Source organism: Cynocephalus volans, chromosome 1 (genome assembly GCF_027409185.1).
Source record: "Cynocephalus volans isolate mCynVol1 chromosome 1, mCynVol1.pri, whole genome shotgun sequence".
Lineage (NCBI taxonomy): Eukaryota > Metazoa > Chordata > Mammalia > Dermoptera > Cynocephalidae > Cynocephalus > Cynocephalus volans.
Window position 1 is genome coordinate 107368801 of NC_084460.1, and position 24653 is coordinate 107393453.

Consider the following 24653-nt stretch of genomic DNA (forward strand, 5'->3'; position numbering starts at 1 on the left):
AATCCTGCTCCTTGTCCCTTTCCTACACCTCCTACTTATCTCTGAAAATCACTTATCAGTTTCTTTCCCCCTTTTCCTAAACTGCAAAACAAAGATAACTGCTTGTGGCTTCCCAGGAACAAACAACAAAAAGTCAAAAGACCCCCAGAGAGAGAGAGAGAGAGAGAATCACTCGACGTGCTGACCTTTTGAAACTTTCAAACCTTGAGCCTTTCATTTTAGCCAATAGACCTTCCCCCTCTGATCTCTCTCGGTCCTTCGTCCTCTGTCCTTGTTCTAACCAATGATAATCCTCCTCCCCTCTCAGCTCCCCTCTTCTCTTCTCCCCGCTTCTCTTTTCTCTCCACTGGCACCTTTCTCCTCACAGGAATGTGACAGCATGAAAGAAAGAGCAAATGCAAATTCCAGGGCCTGCAAAGTGAATAATTCCCAGCCTGGAACCAAAGGAGCCATGATGTCATTTGGGCAGGTGATGGATTTACAAGCCATTTTCTTCAGCCATAAACCCTCTGGGCCAGCAGCACAGAGCTGTCTTCAGAACCACAATCACGTGCCCTTAAAAGTGACATCACATAGGGCTGGCCTTGCCGCCTCCTGACTTCATAAGGACCCGCCTCGCACAACCGCACAACCGCTCAGGGCTCCCCCAGCTCAGCGGACCTCCCTGGGAGGGGCTGGACGAGCTCTCTCTGAGCCTCCCTTTGTTGGAGTCTCCAGAGCAACGCTGCCCAATAGGAAAATAATGTGAGCTGTGTATGTAAGTTTAAACTTCCTAGTCACCATATTTTTAAAAAGTAAAAAGAAACATAAAAATCCATTTTAATAATACATTTTATTTAACTCAACAGATACCTAAAATACTACCTATCATTTCAACATGTGAGTAGTATTTTTAAATTACTAATGAGAGAACTTACATTCTTTTTTTTATACTAAGCTTTCAAAACCCCTCATGTAACATTTTATACTTAAAGCACATCTCCATGCAGACTGGCCACAACTTCAGTGTTCAATAGCCACATGTGGCTAGTGGCTAGTGGCTATCATATTTAGAGCATCAGTCCTGAACTCAGGTGGCGGGGTCACCCAAATCTACGAGCATCTCAAGAAGTAAAGTGAATGTTACACACGTGAATGTCATATACATGAATATATGGAAAACAGGACACTTAGCAGGAGAGGGTAGGCATAGATCATGGGGTCAAATGAAGCTTCACAGAATTGAAGCAGCATATCCTTGGAGACCCACCCACATGAAATTAGAAGTGCTGTGTCACCTAGACTGTGATTTTAAGATTAGTGAAAGGTGTATTTGTTGAATCTGTACAATCTCAAACATTCAGCTGAAGAATAGAAAAGTCTAATGGGGAGACGTTCTAATAGTAAATGAGCTATGTATGTAAGTGATCTAATTCAATGCCTTGCACACTGAGGGGCTCTTAAATGAAGTCGACGTATTTCCTGCGTGACACTTTAGTGAACTCTCTGGGGTCATCTGGACTTTTAATCGGGCTGTCACTGCTAGACACAGCTTCTGAATTCTCTCTGGGAGTCACAGTCACTGGATAATATCCTGCTCCAGCTCAGCCCATAACCTGTCCAGATTATGGATTCCCCAGAAGCAGATCTTCCTGTGCTAGTGATGTGTTAAAACAGGTGAGAGAGAGCAGGACAGGGAGGGGAGGGAGCCAATCTAGACAAAAGTTGTGCAGAAAGTCACCTAAGCCTGATCCTGCAGGGACCTCTAGAGAACATATACTTCAGACTTCCCTCAGCAGGAGGCAAAGGCTGGACTATGATACTCCAGCACCGCTGACAGTCTGCAGTTATGGGCCACCCCAGGAGTGGGTAAATTCTAAGGCACAGCTGGCTTTCTGAGTGTGTGAGTTCACATGTGCACAAGCAGAGGGGCTTCCAGGAGCCTAGAGGAGGGCAGGGGCAGAAGAACTGCCACACCGGCTGCTGGAAGGCAGAGGAGGAGCTGCAGTCTAGGCTCTGATGCTCATTCACTATACAACTTAGTGCAAGTGAGCAAACTTGAGTTTCCTCATCTGTAAAATGGGATAAGGACAGCCTGTACCTCAATGAGTCATTTGGAAGAATAAGTAAGATAATGTATCCAGCACCTGGTGAGCACTCAATAAGGGAAAGTATTTTGAACCAGACCAGAGGAATCTTGGCAGGCTGATGGGAGAAACCCAGGGAGGTGAACCATGCCCTGCTAGCCTTGCAGACTTGATGTGCCTGGCCTGCATCAGGTACCTGGATATCAGAGTGCTGCATTGCTGCCCACCACCCATCCAGAGCAAGCAGTCTGAAAACATTAGCTTAATAAATGATCATGGGAGAGAGAGAGAAAGGAAATGCCCTAAAGACAGTGTCCTTCTCTCTGAGGCTCTGTTTGCCAGCTTTGGCTCCTAAAGCCCTAGCATTTCTATGCTCTCCTCTGAGATTTTTTTCACTGATTTTCTGCTACTTAAATACACCCTACTGGGCCATGGCCACCATGTTTAACACAGATGATGCTATGGTTGAAAGTGTCCCCCAAAAGTTCATGTATTGGAAACAATCTCCATTGTAATAGTGTTAAGAGAGTGGGAAATCCTATTATGGCATTTGAAAGGTGGGGCCTTAAGGAGGTGATTAGATTGTGAGGACCATGCCTTTGCGAATGGATTGATCCACTCACGGAGTAAGGAGTGTGGTTCTGATGGCTTTAAAAGGAGAGCAAGTAACGTTAGCTCTCTTGCTCAGCCCATTCTCACTATGTGACACCCTGGTTGCCACAGGACCCTGTAGAGAGTTCCCAGCTAGAAGAAAGCCCTCACCAGTTAGGTTCCCTGGACCTTGGACTTCCCAGCCTCCAAAACTGTGAGAAATAAATTTTATTTCTTTATGAATTACCCAGTTTCAGGTATTGTGTTTTAAGCAACAGAAATGGATTAATACAGATGAGGTGAAACTGAAGAGAAACCAGCGTATTTCTCATAGACTAAGTTCCCTGAGGAGATCCATGGAAACACTTGGGTAAAATTTGGTCCTCCAGGTTGTCAGCAATAGAATGGAGACCAGAACATAGTGCTTTGAGCTGTCAGTCTGGAGCTCAACAGTGAACTAAAACCGTGAAAACAGCAGGAGTTCAAGGCCATCCTTGGGGCTGTCAACTCAGCATCAGCACTGAGAGTACTGGCCCATGCTTTGCTCTCTGAGAACACAGCTGGGTTAGTTGCTAACAATTTGCCCCTTAGCATACATGCAAGGTATTGTGTAATAAAAATACTCTATAGAAAGACAATGACCGATGCTCATGAGATTCTTGTAAAATGGAGGTAGCTATTAGGATCCTCATTTTACAGTGCAGACAGTCTCACAGCAAACAGCTGGTTGCCCAATACTTCAGCAATGAGTCAATGCTGACCCCAAAATGGAGCCTGGGCCCATGACCTTGTCTCCCACATAGCTATGAAAACAACTGCAGGTCCAAGAGTCCCCTGGGATGGAGTGAGGCCCTGGCTCCACTCTGCCTGGGTCACACTTCCTTCTCTCTCCACTGGGCTTTCCCCTCACTTCAGGTTTCTGCTTGAATGTCACCTCCTCAGAGAGGCTCTCCCCAACACTGCCCCAATCTAAAATCTTCATTTCCTAACATTTTCACTTCCTCTGTTTTTCCTCATAACCCTGTCACATCCTGAAATTATGTTACATATCTCTTTGTTAACTAGCTTAACGATTGTCCCCACCAGAATGTGAGCCCAGCGAGGGCAGGGCCTTGCCATGCTTGTCACTGTATCTCCTGGGGCTAGACAATGCCCAGCACCAAGCAGGGACTCAGTGCCCAGAGAAAAGGAAGGAAGGAATGAATGAATGAACCAACTTGTTCTTCCTGGTCTCTTTGCATTTGCTCTTGACAGGAACCTGCATCTCTAAGAATTATCAAACATCCACTGGAGGCTGAGGCCAAGAGGCCTGCCCCATGTGCCCTTCATCCCCACTAAGGAAGTCCTAGCAAACCCCAAGGTCAGGGCCTGGAGCCTGAAGAGGACACACCCACACTTGAACATTCCACTTACTACTTTGATGAGTTCTACATGCACCTGTAGTTCCTAAACTTCACAAACTCAGAATTTTTCAACCAGCCCACCTTCCTTATAGCTCTCCAGACCTCTGCAACTCTGAACTGTCTGCTTCTTTTACCCCTAACAACAATCACAGCCCTATAAATAAACACCCACCCCTATCACCCCCCATCTCATTTCTACCCAGGTGCTACCCCTGTCTGTCCCCTGCTCTGTTCTTCCTCTGATCCCCTCACCATCCCCATTTATACCAAGAACTAACTGCTCTGTTTCACTGAGATATTCTGCGTTGGAATGGCTATATCATTAGTTGCAAAATGAGTTAAATTCTACTTAAGAATACAAGTGTCTATATATATACAATTAGTTAAAAAAATTTTAAACTAGTCATCATGTGCTGCACAATGAACACTATTGTTAGGAAAGGATTATCAGATATAAACCCAATGTAGCCCTTCAAAGGAGTTTCCACTTCAAAGAAAGTAGGGAGTCAGCAAATGCAAGTGTGACCTGGCATGGCATGACATCACTCTCTGTGGTCCCCAGCACCTCCCAGCCCAAGGCACCAAAACCTTCCACCTGCCATTTCCTGAGCCAATCCTAACCCAGGGAAGCTCACAAACATTCAGCTCTGCCCTGTCTCTGGCCTCAAGCTGGCCCAAGTCCTATCATATAGACCCTGTCCCAACACTAAAATCCTGCTTACAGCCTTGGCCTCCCGATAGCCCAGCCTCAAGTGATGGATCTCAAAATGTGTTCCCTGAGTCGCTACATCAGAATCTTTCGGGTGCTTGTTAAGAACACAGAATCCTGAACCCCACCTACCCTAGACTTACTGAATCAAAATCTCTGGCAGTGGGGCTAGGGATATGCATTTTATTAGGTGCCCTTGACCTCCACCCATAATTCCTTTGCAACCCAAAGTTTAAGAATCACTGCCTTAGAGAGAGGTCATCCCCACTCCCAACACGTTCCCCCATGGCTCACCTCTGAGAAGGAGATTGAATGAAGGCCATGGTCAAGGAAACAACTGGCTATGGCGCTGGGGCAGACACATCCCTGGAAAGTCGTCTCTCTGTAGATTCTGAGATCCAGCCCTGCTAGAATGCCATGAGGCCTAGGGCTGCCTCCCACATGGGAGGTGGGGGAGTACCCTCTTCCACTTCCCAGCCTGGAGGGCTCAGATGAAAGAAGGCCTTGTCCACTTAGGTCTTTCTCCAGCTTAAAGGTACAGAAAGGGGCCTGCAGCTTATTATATTCAAGTGCCACAGTTCACTAGAGTTAGGAGTTCTGAAACAGGGCTTGGCACCGAAGACCTATTAGTAATAAACAGTGTACAATTCTGTTCTTGTCTACTGTGCCCATATAAATCTCACACACATGGAGGGATGCCTTCAGAGAAGCACTTGGGAGTTCACAGCCATCTATCTCTTTTTCTACTCCAGAGACACGACTAACAGCTCTCTGCTTTTTTCTCTGGGTCCTGGAGTCAGCTCCTTGAATCCCCAGCCACTGGCTGAATCTTTGCTACAAACTGACAGAGAAGCTAGAACCCTAGAGCTGACTCTAAGCATCATCAGGCCTCAGAAGAAATGATTTCTGCCAAGCTCCTTGCCCAGGTTCACCACTCTTCAAGGACGCTGCCCATGGCCCTTTGGGGATCAGAACCCTGGCCGTGTTCCTATGGAACCAGAGTCCCTCCAAGCCCCGCTGGACCACTGCTGATGCCTCAGCATGTCATGTAACTCAGCCTGTCCAAGTTTATGACAGAAAGAAGGGTTTGTTCTGTCTTGCAAGATCGGGCAGGACAGAACATCAACCACAGCAAATGTTTGTGGCCAGGCTTCAGCGATGATTGAGACACAAAGATATAATAGACAGTTTTGTTTTGCCTGCCCAACATCATCCCTATCCTTTTTAGTGGGAGAACCCAGATTATCTGTTAGGAACTACCCCTCCTCCAATTTCAGTCTGTGAGGTTTGGATGTAGCCAGCCCACCTCTTACACCAGGGTGAGCATGGTCCAAATCACATACGCACTCCGAGCTGCAGTGATTGTTTCAGGGATGGGCATGGGAAGAATCCAGTCCCATCAGAGTCAATTCCAGAACTTTCTCTGGAATTACTGAGCAAGAGAAGTTCTCTTCTCACTGGGATTGCTGGGCTGGTAGAAATGAAAGTTCAGAGATGCTGGCCTCTCTGGGCCGGGAGCAGGGTCAGCATTTGTGCTTACTGTGCACTGCCACATCCTGACCCGGCTGCCGTCCTGCAGGTTCTACTTCACCCTCTTTTTCCAAATATTTCCATCCCAACCCCCCAAGACCCCATGCTGGCTTCCTTATGACCACCATGTCATTATACAGTAGTCAAGGATCGGCCTCTGCTTAGAGACTTCTGAGCACTCCCTGGTTCTGAACACTTAGAAACTTGGAAACTGGGACTGTTCCCAATCCTCGCCCCATAGTGTTCAAATGCTGAGGCTCCCCCAGTCATAAAAATTATCCCTGTGTGACAAGATCACATGTGTGTTCCAGACTGCTCTCTCCATCGGCTGCCATAGAGGAATCTGGACTGCCATGCCTGTTCCCTAGGCTTCCATGATACAGAATCCAGTGGGAACAGGGAGGAAGACTGGTGCTTCTGCTGCTAGGGATGCAGGGCACTTATGAAGCTAGAGGTGAAGGAGCAGCTACCACAGGCCGGGCTACATGCAGGTGCCCAGGCCAGGGCTTGAGCTGAGCTAAAATCCAGCTCCACTACATTTGCCAAGGCTCGTGCCCTAGTGTGGACTGGAACAGTCCCCAGAGAAAGTGGCCCCTCTTTCTAACTGGTCCTTCCAGACAGAGAACATTTTAAAATTCAAAGTTAAGCACCCTAAAAGCCAGCCATGGTTTCAATCAGAGGTGTGGATAAGAGAGGGGAACTGATTTAGTAATAGCTGTGCTGTGTATCTCCTTCAAGTTGTTCGAAAATTGCAAGTTGAGAATGTGAGTTACTTGTTTTGATTCTGGGCTTTGCTCTACAGTGGGATTGCATGGGCAGGGAGTGAAGGATTGATGAGGTGACACTACCTTCTCTTTCTCTTTCCCTTCTTGAGGCTTGGAGTCAGCCCTCAGCAAAAGCGTGTGGTCTGTTGAGTTTTTCTCCCCGTCCTCCCCAACTCACTGTCCACCCCCTTCCTCCCAAGGCAGTGCTGCTCTCCCCCCACCTCTGGCTGCCCTGCGGGCCCTCAGAGAGGATTCTGAATATCGCCTAAGACTGCCTCCCCATCCCCATTACCTCCACCTTCGCTCTGACCTTCAGCTCCTCTCACTGTAATTTCTTGCAACCACCTGAGGGTCTCCCTAGGCTGATAGGGACCTCCACACCCACAGCCCAAAGGACTATTCCAATGCAGATCTTGGATCACGTCACTCTCCTGCTTAAGTTCTCTTCCATGGTTTCCCACTGTGCCTGAGATATATTTCTAACTCCTTAGCCTGGCCCAACAAAACCTTTCACAGTGTGACCATGCCCATCTGTCAGCCTTATTGGCCCACACATATCGGTGACATCAGCCTACTCTTCCATCTGTGGTTCCTGAGCTTATTCACATGGTATCTTCCTGGATGTGTTTCCCTTTGCCTGGAATGTTCTGCTCATTTCCCCTCTCTCCTTAACTTTTGCCTTCTAGCCAATGCCTACTCATCCTTCAAAACTGCTCAGATATCACCACTTCCAGGTAGCTCTCTCTGACTGCTCTTTCACCAGTCTGACTGAATACCCTCTGTAAGCTCCCATAGCCCCTGTGCCAAGCCCCTGTAAAGCACTTATTACCCTGTATTGTAAACATGGATTTACTTGTCTCTCTCTCCTAACTAAATTGTGACTTCCAGATCAGGCAGGAATCATAACTCATTCATTTTTGTATACCCTGTGCCTGACACAAAGTAGGCACTGAATAAATTCGTGTTAATTGCATTAATACACAAACAGATAGATTGATTGAAATTTCACTAAACCCACTCAACACTACAGTACTGAAAGCTTGTTATTTTGTGCCCCCTCTCTCCGAAGGTATTTGTACCCTAAGAGAGGTGATATGATCCAGTGTTTCCCAACTGAAGGCCTGCAAGTCATTGGCGGGACACTGGAGAAGTGCAGGAGGAACGATGATTTCCATAGCAGTTACTAGGATTTCTCTCCCCCTCCATCTCCAGGCCCACCTGCAAATGAGAAAAACATCTCCTGCCAACCCAACCTGCTACCCTGAGTTTTAAGGATGCTGCTAGTCACCTGATACTCTGCTAACTCTCTAATCTCCATTCTTTTCTGTCCTATTTTTGGGGTGTTGGGTCCACTAACCCCACCTTCCAGGAATTATTCACTGGGCCTCTGACCCTCCCCCAATTCTCCCAACATGAAAATGTCCTTGATATTCAGCCCTCTATAAGCCTGAGCTTACCCTATATGATGAATGATCTTTTGAATCCAGTAAGCTCTTACTTGACCCTTGGACCTGAATCATTATCTGCAAACCTGCTGAGTGTCTATCATTTTTTATAGATCTCTTAGTGTCTCCTCAGAAAAGATTGTGATGTAGCCTGTTAGTTTTGGTTTAATTGTGTTTTAAAGTCATCACAATATCAGCACTCCTGTAATTACTGTGGACTTAAAAAATTTAACTTTCCCCCAAAGTTAAATGAAATAAAAGCATGGGGCCCAGCCCGTGGCGCACTCGGGAGAGTGCCGGCGCTGGGAGCGCGGTGACGCTCCCGCTGCAGGTTCGGATCCTATATAGGAATGGCCGGTGCACTCACTGGCTGAGTACCAGTCATGAAAAAGACAAAAAAAAAGAAAAAGAAATAAAAGCATGCCTACACATACAGCTGGCAGAGGACAAGTAGGTTGCCTAAACAGTATCCTTTCACAGCCAGAGAGATTTATCTTTATGCAGAAATGGCCTCACTAAAAGAATTTAAGATGGCTTATACTAAAGAAGCAGAGGTATTATAAAATACAAAATGGTAACAATAAAAATAAGAATTAAGTGATTAAAGTAAGAGGAGAAAATATTACTGAAACTGAGGCCAAGGAAAGCTAATGCACTGAGCTTCCTGACAGCCAAAGCAAATACAGAAGTACAATGAGTTGGTTAATGAAAGAAATTAAACCAGGATCTGTTATCCCTCTTCACTGGACACTTATTTTTCTTTTTGTCGAGTGTCTCCCCTTCTAGGAAATGCTCTTCACCCCATCCAGCCCCCACTCGAATCATGTGGTTCAAGTGGAGCTTCACCTTTTTACAGATCTCTCTGTCTCTGTCTCTGTCTCTGTCTCTGTCTCTGTCTCTCTCTCTCTCTCTCTCTCTCTCTCTCTCACACACACACACACACACACACACACACACACACACACACACGCACGCACGCACACCTCTTTGGCCACCGGTAGACTCCTAACCTAAGCTGGGCTGATCATTGTGCCCCACCTCTCTGACACTGTGGTTTATCTAGGATTAGGTAATTGAATGGAGTCAGGCCAATCAGAGTCTTTCCCAGGGGCTTTTCAAACTGAAGGTAGAGAAAGTCCCTTAGTTTCCTTCTGGAACCAAAGCTGGGAGAAGCAAGTCTCAGAACTGTCAACAGGCAAACTCCCAACCACATGGCAGAAGTCAACCTGAGAAATCCAACGTGAGAGAGAAGCCAAGAGAGGAGTGGAGAGAGAGAATCCCAGGCTCCTTTCCTCCCTGGGCTCTGCTGCATCCCAGCCCTTCCTATGATTTGGTGGCCAAATACCTTCCTCCTTGCCTAAGCTGATTTTACTTGAGTCCCTACCCCTTGTAACCAAAAGAATACTGACTGATGTAGGAGCACTGAACAATGTGACGGATGGTAAGCTCTGGGGCAGTTTTACCAAAAACACAGATGTTCTGCCTGTGGCCAGCTCTTCTCATGGACCATTCGGTGTTTTCCATATTATAATCTAGTCCTGTTAAGGCATTTTTCTGGAGGGACAGTTACATAGCCATGGGCTTCATGGAGGGATAAAGTTCACAACCTGAGATGTGAATGATGAAAATATTTCTCTGTTATGTTTTAGTTGGGAGCTCCATAAAAGATTATTCAAAACTGGAAAAGAATAGATTTTTATGCTCTTGACTGAAAGAAGATCCACATGTGGAGATGACAGAGATGACATTTTATTGAAAAAAGTACCTGATGGCACTTCTGCCCTGGTATAGAACTCCTCCCCCACCACCACCTCCCAAGGCTAAAAAAGGACTGCAAGAGTCACTATGTAGGCATGGTGCATCTGCGTCCAGACAGTCATATGAGCGCCCTGTTGAATCACATCATTATGAACCATTTTGGATTTTTTAACTGCTCCTTCCAATTTCTCCTGTGAAGACCACACATTATCATCCTTCCCTTTTCTAAAGTTGTACAATACTCTCCCAACTCTGGGAGGACTTCCTGCACTGGCCACGATGCTACTTAATCAGTGACTGACCCCACAGGAGGAATATCAAGACTTTTATTGACCAAACATTTACAGGGTGTCTGCCAAATGCCAGCCACTACAATGGTGCCAAGGGCAAAGAGACGAATAAGGCAGTCACTGCCTTCACAGATGTCACATTTTCCACCTGTTTCTGGTGCACCCGTGGTGGACAATGCCTCTGCACCACACACTCCCGCAAGTGCACCAGGGCTACTCACAGTTTGGGGGGAAGAGAAGCACTGAAAGTACTAATAATTGTCCTCTTGCCTGCTAGGATCTCAGGACCTGCATCTCTGATGCCTATGTGACAAGTATCATGGAATCTCCTAATACCTCTATAGTTTTCATGATATCTGAACACCTATTCAGCACTTAATGCAGGCCTGGCACATACTAAGTGTATGTAATAGACACTTGTCATGTTTTGGTTGCCCAGCATCTGAACCCCTCCCTAGGCGTGGCAAGTTCTCCCTCTGAATGAGACATAGTGAGCAACAGAAGCCACTTCTCACTCGAGAAGCTACAAAGACCTGACGCTCACTTTCCCCGATTCTGTCACAGCTAGGGCTTTAATGCATGTAACTCAGCCTTGATCAGTCAGGTAGACCAACCCCAGGCTTTGAATTGGGAGCTGGTAGTGTAAAGAAGCAGGGACACAGAGGAGAGCCTGTTTTGGTGGAGGCAGCAGGAGCAGCAGCAGCCTCCGGTTTCCAGAGAGAGCCATGGCAGCAGTGCCCGTGGCTGCAGTGGTGCAGCTGTGGCCTCCAAGATTCTGCAGCAGCGGGGGAGTCTGCCCCACATGGGTTCTGGGTGCCTTCTGGCTGCCTGGCCTCCCTTGATCCTGTCTGTTTTTTGAGTTTGGTTTTCCAGACTCCTGGAAGGGATTTTGCGAGTTCTTATTATCATTTGCATAAACTCCTCAAATATGCCAGAGTCAATTTCTATTCCTTATAACTAAGAAATCTGACTTATTACCCTGCATAAAGAGTTTCAGCAAATGAATTCACTGTGTTATTTGCATTTTACAACTCACTAGAATAAGTAGACACGAGTCATTAGCCTCATTATGTTGTAGATATTGGTGCTGAAGCTCAGAGAGGCCAAGCTCCTCCTCCAAGATTTACATAGCCAGTAAGTGGCAGAGCCTGGATCCAAATCCTGGAGCTGTAAGTTCTTTCCACTATACCAAGCAATTTCTGATTCTGTCCCCAGTGATATCCTATAGGTTCTCAAGGCCCTGTACTTTCAGAGCAAACTGTCTCCTCACCTCACACACATGACCTACCTCCTTATTTCTTATTTAAACCTTTCACCCAGACTGGTGTCCTAAGGCAGGCTGAGTCCTTGCTGCTAAGAGCATCTGTCAGCTCAGCCCCTAGACACAAATTGGGATGACTGTTCCGACAGTATCGTGCCTGTGCATGCATGTGCATGCACATAGAGGCAATAATTTTTACATTTCCTCCTCATTTTCGGCTTACATAGATCACACTAGTGCATGAGACGTTTAGGGGGTCTTAGTGGTCTCATGCAGGAAATGTTCAAACAGCCACATTTCTGCCCTCTGTGAAGTAGTCTGTTTTTAGCTTAGGTCACAGTGAGGAAACCATTCTTCCTATCAAAGTGAGCTCCCTCGGGAGTGAAATGCAGACAGTGCTACCTACTTGCTATCCGACCACCGATATTGTTGTGGGGATGACATAAAATGAAAAAGAACGCAGCAAAGTGCCTGACATGCAGTAAGTATTCAAAAAATGCTGGCCTTTCCATATTCCAAACTGTGAAAAATATTTAATACAAAGATTGCCACACCATCTATAAAAACAGAGTGTTGGAAGCAACCTAAGTATCCACAGTGAGAGAGTGGTTTTCATATTATGTGTGTTAAAACTGGTAGCAAAACACATAAATAAATGATAACTATGAAAAGTATGGAGCATGATAGGAAAAAGATTATAATGAAATGAGGGGGCAAAGCAAGATGCAAAATTGTATGTAAACTATGTTAAAAGTATGTAAAAATACGCGTATAAAAAATCTAGGCAAATAATACTAAAATGAAAACTATTAACTTCATGAGAAAGTCCTATAGTCCCTTACAAAATCTTGCAGCTGTATGTGCTTTGGCATTCAGAATTACTTGGGTATTAGTATATCTTGAATATCATGTAGCACCTCCAGCACCTTTAATCCAATGCATTAGTACTTCAGCAGTGAATATGTGAATAGTTGCCCTACGTGGAATAAATAAAAACTCTGTAAGTAGCCTCACCTCAGCTCAGGACAGGTGTCTCTGCCAGACAAGTGCAATTCAAGTTAGATTTGGCCATCAAATAAATTACGAAAAACTTTTCATCTGTCAGCATTTTGGGAATTTAGGAATTGTAGATAAGGGATCATAGACATGTAGTACTTAAATATTAACCGCCATATTGGGTCTGGTCCACAATACTGGAAAATAGCAAAAGCGGAAATGTGGGGCAAACAGTGATAGTACAGTCATCAGCTTTGCTTGAGTTCAGCAAGTGTACCTACTGTGGCATCAGCGATCATCAATGCTTTCACTGTTGACCAGATTTTTAATCCAGGCCAACATGGCCTTAAATTCATTCTTGTTTTCCTTTGCACTTGTTCTATAACTTGGACTTGCTGCTCTTTTCTGGATATCTTACACCATTCTGGAGAAAAAGCTAAGGGTTACAACATGTAAACACAGCTTAAGAGTAGCCTCTAGCCCACTCTCTGCCCTCCAGTAATTTGTTAACATGTAATAACGATTCATAAGTGCACAGATTGTGCCCACAATACTCTTCCCACTCCTGGCCTCATGCTTGACTTTTGTGGCTGGTGGGCAAAGTCCCCTCAACATAGCCTCAGGGAACCAGACCCAGAGACTGAGGGACAAGGCAGTGGTCAGAGCCCAGGCAAGGATTTCAGCATCAGCAGCAACAGAGGAGCTCACTGTTGACTCAGCCTCAGTCTGGAAGCTTTTATATACACGTAGGAAGGGCCAGTCATCCGACAAGACAGAGAGAAGCCTGATAAGCCCTGCCCATGTCACCATTACTCCCCTCCCTCGGCCCACCCTGGGGATCACAGCATGGTTGCCCTCACAGGTCACAGCGTGCCATAGTCTGCAGTGAGCTGGGCCCCACAAATGGCAAGAATGACTGGTTTAGATGAAGATCCTTTGAGAGGTGGGGCTCAGTGTGCGACACACCAACCCCTTCCAATGACTTTGATCTGGGAACATGACCAAAGGCACAACACAAACGGCAGCTTTATTAGTAGACTTATAAAATATATTAGTAGTCTTATTAAATAAAAAAATATTTATGCATATTAAATTTTTGCTCCTCCCAATTTTTCTGCCATGATAATATTCAGACATCCTGACATTTGGTTGTTTGACGTTTAAATGTATGTTATAGGCTACTTTTTAAGCTTTATTTTCCCTCACCCTTCTCTCAGTCTCAACTACACATTTTTCTCAACTTCCTCATTCCACCCAAGACTTTTAAATAGGCCCCCAAAGGGAAATACATTGTCTGAGGTGCTAATATAGTCCCTGTTTTTTAGCCAACATGGTTACATTTCTAGGCTGACACATTCCCACCCCATTAGTCCCCTGGCACCTTTTCTATGTGTGTAGTTGGGGCTTGGAGACAGTTTGTGGCAGAGACAATAGGACAGTTGCTGGCCGAACAGGTTTTCAGCCTCCTACAGAAAGTGACACAAGGCATTGGTTTCGTTATCTCTCTAGCTAACAGACATCTGACTCGTCATTGGGTAATAACAGCTGTGACCATAGACTTCCTCTGCATTTTTCCTGGCTCTTTAGAGGGACTAGGTCCTTGCAAAATCAGGGGTTATCACATACAAGAGGGCAAGAAGAAAATAGGACCCAAGGAAATACTCTGTCTCCCTCTAGCTTTGCGACCTTGGGCAAGTCACTTAACCTCTCAGAATCTCAAGCTTCTGCTTCTGTAAAGTGGGGATGATAATACACTTTGAATTAAGTATTGTGAGGATTAAACAAGGTTATGTGTATAACACACTTGAGTGCAGTGCCTGGCACCAGAAAAAGCCCTGGGGGGAAAGAATGGCAGCTGCTTTCATCAGCATCACCACTTCCATCCCATCAGGTCTGAGAGACCCACACAGACCTTGAGCCTGGGATGAATCCTACTTCTTGGCATCACACAATTCCTCCTGTGGATTGGGAAGGTTCAAATATAGGGAATATCCATGTGGAAAAAGCTGAAACTCCAGTGCCAGCTAAGACAGATCCTGAGCTGGTTCTCTCCCAGAGAACCCCCAGAAAGACTCAGGAATTGATGACACCTTAGAAGACGGAGGTGGAGTTCGGGAAGAGGGCAGCTTGGAACCAAAAACAGGGGAGATGATTGAGATTCTGCATAAAAGAAGCAGTAACATCTACCTACACTCAGATCCGCATCCTTGCCCTGCCCATCAAAGTAGTAAATCCTCGACAACTTCCAGGAGACACAAGGTTTGTTCTCTGGAGAAACTTAACCAGCCTCATGGATGCCAGGCACAGTGGAGGGTGGGAAACCAGGAACAGGAGATCTAAATATAAATCTAAAAACTGAGGAGTGATATACCCCAGCTTCTTCCTTTCCCCAAATGTAAACAGCTAGGCTTATATCGTCCCAGGCAGGCAAGCGGAGAACACTTCTTTTAAAAACGTAAAGGCACCAAGGCAAAGACCGGGAAATATTAACATCTGGGAATTCCCAACAAAAAAGTGGGCTCAGTATCCAGTGACCCCATAGCAAAGCCCTCACCCCACCCCATCTGACCCCAGCATCCATTTGGCTTTTTAGACCTTACTCTTAAATGTGAATAGATACCTAAAGACCACCAGATATTTGAGAATAGCCTCTAAAATAAAAGCAGAGACTAAAACAAAGAGAAAAAGAAACCACAGAGGAAACAAACACCATAAAAAACAGAAAATTTTTAAAAAATATACAAACCTCAAAGGAATTAAGTGAAAATACAATCTACATAAAATAAGAACAGGATGTTATAAAACAGGAACAATAATAAAATAAGAAAGAGCCCTTGAAAATTAAAACTGAGATTTCAGCAGGTTGGAAGATAAAATTGAGAAAAATCATTCAGAAAGTAAAACAAAAGATAAGATGATGGACAAAAGAGAAAAGAAGAAAGCTACAGGACTCTTCTAGAAGTCCACATCACTTAACAGGTGACCCAGAAATAGACAACAAAAAATGGAACCACAGAAATAATGAGAAAATTTCCTAGAACTAAAGGATGTGAGTCTCCAGACTAAAAGCATCCATCAAACGCATAGCACAATGGTTGGAGTAACACACACACACACACACACGCACACACACACACACACACACACACACACACACGTACATACACTCCCAAGGAATAGCATGATGAAATATCAAAATGTTAAAAGAAAATTCTGTAAAGAAAATGTGGCACATATACACAATGGAATACTAGTCAGCCATAAAAAAAAAAAAAAAGAATAAAATCCCGTCATTCATAGCAATATGGATGAGCCTGGAGAACATTACGTTGAGTGAAATAAGCCAGGCACAGACAGATAAATATCATATGTTGTCAGTCACATGTGGCAGCTAAAAAAGTTGATCTCATAGAAGTAGAGAGTAGAATAGTTGTTACTTGAGGCTGGGAAGGGTGAGAAGAAGTGGAGTAAGAAGAGGTTGGTCAACAGACACAAAATTACAGTCAGGTCAGAGGAATAAGTTCTAGTGTTCTATAGCACTGTAGGGTGACTACAGTTAACAACAAGTTATTGTATAATTTCAAATAGGTAGAAGAGAGGATTTTAAATGTTCCCAACACAAAAAAATGACAAATGTTTGGGGTGATGAATATGCTAATTATCTTGATTTGATCATTGCATGTTGTACGCATGTATCCAAATATCACATTGTACTCCATAAATATATACAATTATTATGTCAATTAAAAATAATAATTTTTAAAATCCTAAAAGTTTCTAGAAAGAGAAAACATCACAAAGGATCAGAAATCAGAAGGGCATCAGACTTCTCAATAGCAACATTGACATACAGAAGACAATGGAGTAATGCTTTCAACATCCTGAAAGAAAATTATTTTCAAAAATTATATATCTAAACCTGTTAGTTTCACACTGCGACTATACCAAATTACCACGAACTTTGAGGCTTAAAACAACAAAATTTATTATCTTGCAGTGCTGGAGGTCAGAAGTACAAAATGGGTTTCACTGGGCTAAAATCAAGGGGTGGGCAGAGCCATGCTGCCTGCAGAGGTTCTAGGGCAGAGTCCATTTCCTCACCCTTTCCAGCTTCTGGAGGCTGGCTACCTTTCTCGACTCATGGTCTCTTCCTCCATATTCAAAGAGTATCACTCCAACCTCTGCTCTTATTGTCTTATTTCTTCTCTCTTACTCTGATCCTCCTATTCCCTCTAATAGGGACTCTGGCGACTACACTGGTCCCAGCCAGGCAGTCTATGATGACCTCTCCATCTCAAGATCCTTAACTTAATCACATTTGCAAATTACCTTTTACTACATGAGGTAATCTATTCACGGGGTACAGGGATTAGGACACGGACATCTTTGAAGATGGAAGGCATTATTCAGCCTCTATGCCAAGTGAACAAAAATATTTTCAAACATGCGAGGACTCAAAAAGTTACTTCCCATGCTTTTCTTTGGAAGTTATTGGAAGATAAGCTCCATCAAAGTAAAAGAATAAACCAAAGAAGAGGAAGATCAGAGATGAAGGGAAAAGGCTCCATTCAATATAGGAGGGAGTCAAAGGGAATTCCCGGGATGGCAGGGGAGCTGCTGGACAATAGCTGGGCTGCAAGTCCAGAGAACATGTGCGGGATGAGGGAAGTGAGGAAAATTCTGGGGGAAAATGGAACTGGTAGATTCTGTGATGCATTAGACCACATGAAAAATAGTAGTGAGAGTCTGTGAGCAAAAGATACCCCCAAATCCAAGCAATGGAGAAAACAGGGAATTAGTAACTTCAGAAAAGATGAAAAGGCTGATATAATAATATCATACAATTTGGCAAACAGGGAACAATATTTTCATGAAGATAATGACATAAACTCAATACAGATTCAGCAAAAAGTTGTGATAACATTATTCTGAGAGATTACAGAGAAGGGAAGTGTAGTAAGGGAGTTAGGTGTAAGTCTTAAATATTTACCTGAAATCAATAAATGACGTCTAACATCAAAAAATCAAGAAAGGGCAGTATAAGTGTATTTTGTAGAAATATAGAGATAATACCAGAAGAAACTGCTAAAAGCTGAAAATGGTGGCCTCTGGTGAGTGAGACTGAGGATGGAGGATGTAAAGAGGACTTTTTGCTTTTCATTATAAGCTTTTAAATCCTGCTTGACTCTTTGTTAATTATTTGCATGTCTTACTTTGATAAAAATAAATTTTAATTTAGAAAATACATAAAATCTGAAAGGCTATGAAGAAATGGTTCACAGAAAAAGAACTGAAGATGGAAAGATATTTGACCTTATTAAAATAAGAGAAATGCAAATTAAAACCAAACAAATATTCTCTCTCATCTATCAGATTAGTAAAAATTCAACGGTTTGGTGATACCCTCTTTTGGTAAGGCCGTGGGGAACGTGAGATGATTCACCTGTGATCATCGATAAGCTGGCAATAACCAACTAAGACTGCAGATGCATTTGACTCAGTAAACCCTCCTCCAGGAATGCACCCCCAGATACTCCTGCATGCATATGACATTGGTGCAAGGTTATTCTTTACAACACTCTGTAATAACAAAAGATTAGATACAATCCAAGTGTCTGTCAGTAGGGGACTGGCCAAATAAACTACAGCCAGTCATTTAGCGGAAAGTATTTATTTTCTCACTGAATAAAGAAAAAAAACCTACCTAATTTTACAACAAGCTTCCAGGCCCTCCGAAGCACAGAGGGCTGTGTCTGCAGCCTCCCAGACAGAGGAGACTCTCTGGCCTTCTTATGTGTGAGTATGAGAGGAACTTGGCTCCCAACCTTTTTCAAAACCTTAGAAACAAAGCAAGCGAGGAAGTGAGGCAAAGTCAGACTCAGTCCTCAGTCCAAAGCCCAATGCAGCTACTTTATTATTAACTGTGACACTCTGGACTTGGGTTCCTCATCTGTTGTGATGATTAAATATGCTAGTGTATGTAATGTGGGTGGTACAGGCCTGGCCCACAATAAACACTCAACAAACAGAAGTTTCTATTAATAGTAGCACTGGAAATAAGAATCCTGTCTCCTGGACTGTATTCATTACAGAAGGAAAGTCATGTTGGAAATCTCAAGATAAGAATCAAAAGTCACTGCTTGGAAGAAGAGAATAGGAGGAATTTCCCCTCATGGCCAGGAAGTGTGGAAGAGACTGTACATACACAGGCAGACACGTACACCCGCTTCTGCCTCCGGCTTCTCACTGTCACCTCCTCCTCTGAAGACTGGCAGAGACTTTCTCTAAGTGTCCTAGATCAGAAGGGCTGGAAGGACCTGAGCCCAAACACCTTCTGCTTAGGGTGAGAAACTCAAGCATGAGAGAGAACTAGTAATGTTCTCAAGGGCACACAGCCAGCAGTCGGCCCACTAGCAGATTTGCTAACTAGGTATACATTTTATGATAGCAGTTTTCCAGTGATTCAAAACAGAATAATCCTAAAAGCAAGTACCCAGCGCACTGAGCTAAGTTGACTTTCATTCACTCGTGAGAGGGGTTGTGAAAGCATGCAGTCAATATCAGTGGAGTAAAGAATGTGTTTATCTATGTCAGCCCATTTTTACGGCTGTGCCCACACTCTGCCTTTTATACACCTCCTGAGGAATGAAGCCCCAACCTTAGCGACAATTTGTACTGCAGTTAGAACAAGGATTTCTAGAATGTACCTAATCCCTGCTCCAGCAATGACCAGATATATAATGTTGGGTTTCCACTTACTCATCTGTAAAAGGGGATATCACCCTCATTCATTGCACTGTTGCAAAAATAAAATCAGGTAACTATGTCTGTCTGGCACAAAGCAGGCCCTATTTCCCTCAAACCCAGATATCCTCCTGCCTTGTCACCATATGTGGCTTAATCAGTCCCACAACAACCCGCTGACCCTGTTCTTTGAATTCAAAAGAAAGATTTCCCCCTAAGTACCTCAAAAAATTTTTAAAAAGTAAAACAACGTCCATGATACTTGCATAGGTTAATAGTTTTTAATTTCTTCAGCCAGACCGAGAGTTAAGAAGAATCTCGTTAAGAAGAATTATAGGGATATTTCTTTTTCAAGTTCCCCAGATATCTTCTTCACTCACATTGCCTTGTGGACCCATGTCCACGCTGATGTGGAAAATGCTGGATCCAGCCATATCTACGGGGTTACTGATTCCCACCCATTCCCACCCTAGAAATTTGCTCGTGGTAAACACTCAGTGAAAGGTTCTTAGCTGAACCAAGCAGAATCAGGTGAAGATTTCCAACAAAGATATACTGAGCATCTACTATCTTCTAGGCACTGTGTGAGACCCTTTTCATGTTCACGTATAATTATCACAACAACTCTGAGAGGTAATGGTCATTGTCCCCATCTTGCAGATGTCAAAACAGAAATTCAGAGCACTAAGTGACTCGCCTAAAGTCTCATGCTCGAGAAAGGGCAAGGTGTAATGGAACCCAGGTCTCCCGACCAGGTCTTCCCACGTGAGACCATAAGTAACCAGGGACGTCTCTCATCTAAAGCACCTTTGCAACTGCTTCCCTTCGCACCCACCCTCTGCACACACACAGAAGCCTCTAATTTTCAGCAAGTCATTTGATAACTCCAAAAGAGGGGCCACATCCTTTTTCTCTACTTCTGTTGATGAACAAAGACAACACCATGTTTCCAAACATTAGTCAGACCTAGGGGGGAAAAATCCCCATGACTTCAGTAATTTTCTATCCTTAGGACCAAGGACATACACACAAAAGGTTTACCGTAATATGTAAGCATTGCTCTTAAATGATGCCAATCTTTCATTTAATGTGACCTAAATCCTAAAACCTGAGTTTGAAAGCTTCCTTTCTTGTATTTTAAGTAGACACACAAACCTTAGCAGATATGTAAACCATAAATGCAACAGCCAACTAGCTAGACGCACTCCCACGGCAACACAGATTTTTCCTTGCAACTGCACCCAGTTGGACTCTGCTCCTAGGCATGCTGACCTGAAATAGTTGCTGGCCGCAGCAAGCACCACGCGGTGGCAGGAGAATTCCTCAATGTCCACACACAGGATGACATCTGTCAGAGCATTTTCCACTCGGAGGGTCTCCAGGCCATTCTGAAGAATTAAGGAAAGTCCAGTGTCATCAAATTTTACCTTATCTCCATTTAAGATTTCCACTAAGTCTCCCCTTTTCTGGGAGGGTTCATCTTTGGAAAGTGCCAGGGGCCCTTCCAAACTCTTTTCTACCGTGTCGCCCATGGTCCAGGTGCCCCTTTGTCCTGCCATCAACTTCCAGACTGAGAAGTGCCCAAGTTTCAGGCAGGTCACATTGCAGAAGCCAAGCGGATTTCCTGTGTAGGGCCCTCCACTTATCACCAGCTGTCATACACACATAACAGGAAGTCTCGCACTTTCTCATCCTGTTACTACAAATGCCAGCAACTTCCATTCTTCTTCTTTCTGTGAATTATCACAGGACTAGCAATTACTTAAGGTAGAGGCGGCTCTGGGAGAGAAGGGGTGGCTTCTAAGAGTCTCCTCTGAGTGCTGTGTGGTTATTTTGGTCCATCTCCCACCTCATATCCGTGAGCAGGAAGCCTCTGGTTCTGGTTATTAAATTTGTAATCCTGGTGCTTCAATAACCCAAGTTGTTGACGATGGAATGGAAAGCAAGCATTCTACAATCCTCCCACTCCTTCTTCCCAGGAATCTGAGACCCCATGATGAGACCCCACCCTGTCCCTTGGGAGCTTTGGAAACCCCACTCACCCCAACACTCTCATTTCTAGAGGCACTGCACTGTTTATTTCACCTCCATTCCTGCTGAAAAGAAAACAATGTCATGGCAAACATCAATGTCCCCCCCTGCTCGAAAAAACACATCTATTGTTTCCAATATGCCTCTGGGGGCAGAGAAGAAGTGGTTTCCAGAAAGTCCATCTCTAGGATCTTCTCTCTTAAAAGACTGATCAGGTTAGGTCCACACCCAATCACCCTAGCAAGTCTCAAATTGGTCTGATCTTACCCAACATCTACTGCATGCATCTAATGGTGGATCATGAAGTATTTTCATTACCACTGCAGGTCTCTGTTAATTAGTAATAATTGTAATTTATTAAAATCCCACTATATGCTAGGAAATGTATAGGAGTTAATGTATTTTAATCCTTGCAACAACCCAATTGGTAGGTATGACTTTCCTTGTTTTATAGTTACGGATACTGAATCTCTGCTCAAATGAGTGGCAGTGCCCAGTTCATTTGGCCCCAAAGTCCCTGTTTCTCCCACCACCATCAGGCTCTCAGGGCTGTAACATCATGTGGGCCCTGACTCCCATGTCTCCCATGGAGAGAACAGCAGGGCTTGGCTCCCATGGCTGCACCAGTCCTTGGCACCTCACCAAAGTGGCCTCCACTGTCTCACTCTTGCTGTCATTCACTTTCTGGCAGTTGGGAGCACTGCCAGTCCTCCTCATGGTCAGTGGCAATGAAGCCCTTTTCTCCAGGAGTTTCAGTTCTGCAAGCTCTTCTTCTCTTCTTCTATGGATCCCCACTCCTAAAATCAGGGTCTTTGATATTCCCCCCAAAACTTGTTCCTTATCCGGAGCTCTATCAATCAAGATGATTTCGGCTTCAATAACAGAATATCCTGTCAAAAGTGACTTAAAAAATAGGAGTCTCACATTATAAGAAGCCAGAGGTTTGGAGTTCCAGGCTTCATTCAGCAGCTCAGCGATGTCATCAAGGACACAGGAGTTTTCCATCTTTCCACTCTGTCACCATCAGTATGATGGAGATGTCCCTTCAAGATCACATGATAGCTACCACAGTACCAAACATTATATCTTCAAACATCCCCAGACCAGGAAGAAAAATCAGGCAGGCCTTGTCTCCTCCATCTCTCTCTTTTTACCAGAGAGAAAAGATTTCCTAAGATCCTCATCAGATTTCTCCTGGGTCACTTGGCCACCCCAGACCAATCATTAGGAAATATAAATGGATTACCATGATTGACCATATATGATAAGCCCACTGCCAATATCATCCTGAACAGGGAAAAGCTAAAAGATTTTCCCTTAAAAATGGTAACTAGACAAGGATGCCCACTCTCACCACTCCTACTCGACATAGTGTTGGAAATACTAGCCAGAGCAATCAGAGAAAAGAAGGAAATAAAGGGGCATACAGATCGGAAAGGATGAAGTCAAGCTGTCCCTGTTTGCGGATGATATGATCCCATATATCGAACAGCCTAAAGCCTCTATAAAAAAAACTCCTAGAGTTGATAACTGATTTCAGCAAAGTTGCAAGATAAAAATCAACACACAAAAATCAGTAGCATTTCTATACTCCAACAGTGAACATGCAGACAAAGAAATCAAGAAAGCTAGCCCATTTACAATAGCCACCAAAAAAATAAAATACTTAGGAATAAAGCTGACCAAGGATGTGAAAAATCTCTACAAAGAGAACTACAAACCACTGTTGAGAGAAATTAAAGAGGACACAAGAAGATGGAAAGATATCCCTTGCTCTTGGATTGGAAGAATTAACATTGTGAAAATGTCCATATTACCCAAAGTGATCTACAGATTCAATGCAATCCTCATCAAAATTCCAATGACATTTTTCTCTGAGATGGAAAAAGTTATCCAGACTTTATATGAACCAACAAAAAACCACACAGAGCCAAAGCAATCCTGAGCAAAAAAAATAAAGCTGGAGGCATAACACTACCTGACTTTAAACTATACTACAAAGCTATAATAACCAAAACAGCATGGTACTGGCATAAAAATAGACACACAGATCAATAGAGAACCCAGAAATCAATCCATATGCCTACAACCATCTGATCTTTGACAAAGGCAGCAAATCTACATACTGAGGAAGAGACTGCCTTTTCAACAACTGGTGCTGGGAAAATTGGATACTCATATGTAGGAGAATGAAACTAGACCCGTACCTTTCACCATATACCAAAATCAACTCAAAATGGATTAAAGAATTAAATATACATCCTGAAACAATAAAACTCCTTAAAAGAAGACATAGGGGAAACACTCCAGGAAGTAGGAGTGGGTACAGACTTCATGAATAGGACCCAAAAGCACAGGCAACTATAGGAAAGATAAACAGATGGGATTATATCAAACTAAAAGGCTTCTGCACAGCAAAAGAAACAATCAACAGAGTAAAAAGGCAACCAACAGAGTGGGAGAAAATATTTGCAAAATATACATCTGACAAAGGATTAATATCCAGAATATATAAGGAACTCAAACAACTTTACAGCAAAAAAACAAATAACCCAATTAAAAAATGGGCAAAGGATCTGAATAGGCATTTCTCAAAGGAAGATACATGAATGACCAACAGACATACGAAAAAATGCTCAACCTCACTTAGCATCTGGGAAATCCAAATCAAGACCACTTTGAGATACCATCTCACTCCAGTTCAGTTGGCTAACATCCAAAAGACTGAGAATGATAAGTGCTGGAGAGGTTGTGGAGAAAAAGGCACTCTCATACACTGTCGGTGGAGCTGCAAAATGGTGCAGCCTTTATGGAAAATGGTATGGAGTTTCCTCAAACAATTACAGATAGATTTACCATATGACTCAGCTATTCCACTGCTGGGAATATACCCAGAGGAATGGAAATCATCATGCTGAAGGGATACCTGTACTCCAATGTTTATTGCAGCTCTATTTACAATAGCCAACAGTTGGAACCAGCCCAAATGTCCATCATCAGATGAGTGGATAAGGAAACGGTGGTATATCTACACAATGGAATACTACTCTGCCATAAAAAAGAAT

The 24653-nt window shown here is 43.8% G+C and overlaps 1 protein-coding gene across 1 annotated transcript in view; it reads right to left on the reverse strand.

The window, feature by feature from the left end:
- KLHL6 (kelch like family member 6) overlaps positions 1-21116 on the reverse strand; it is a 57017-nt gene extending 35901 nt beyond the window's left edge. The window contains exon 1 of the mRNA XM_063114151.1: positions 20830-21116. Coding sequence (XP_062970221.1) covers positions 20830-21116 — 287 coding nt within the window. The remainder of the gene's footprint in view (positions 1-20829) is intronic.
- Between the last annotated feature and the right edge of the window lie 3537 nt (positions 21117-24653).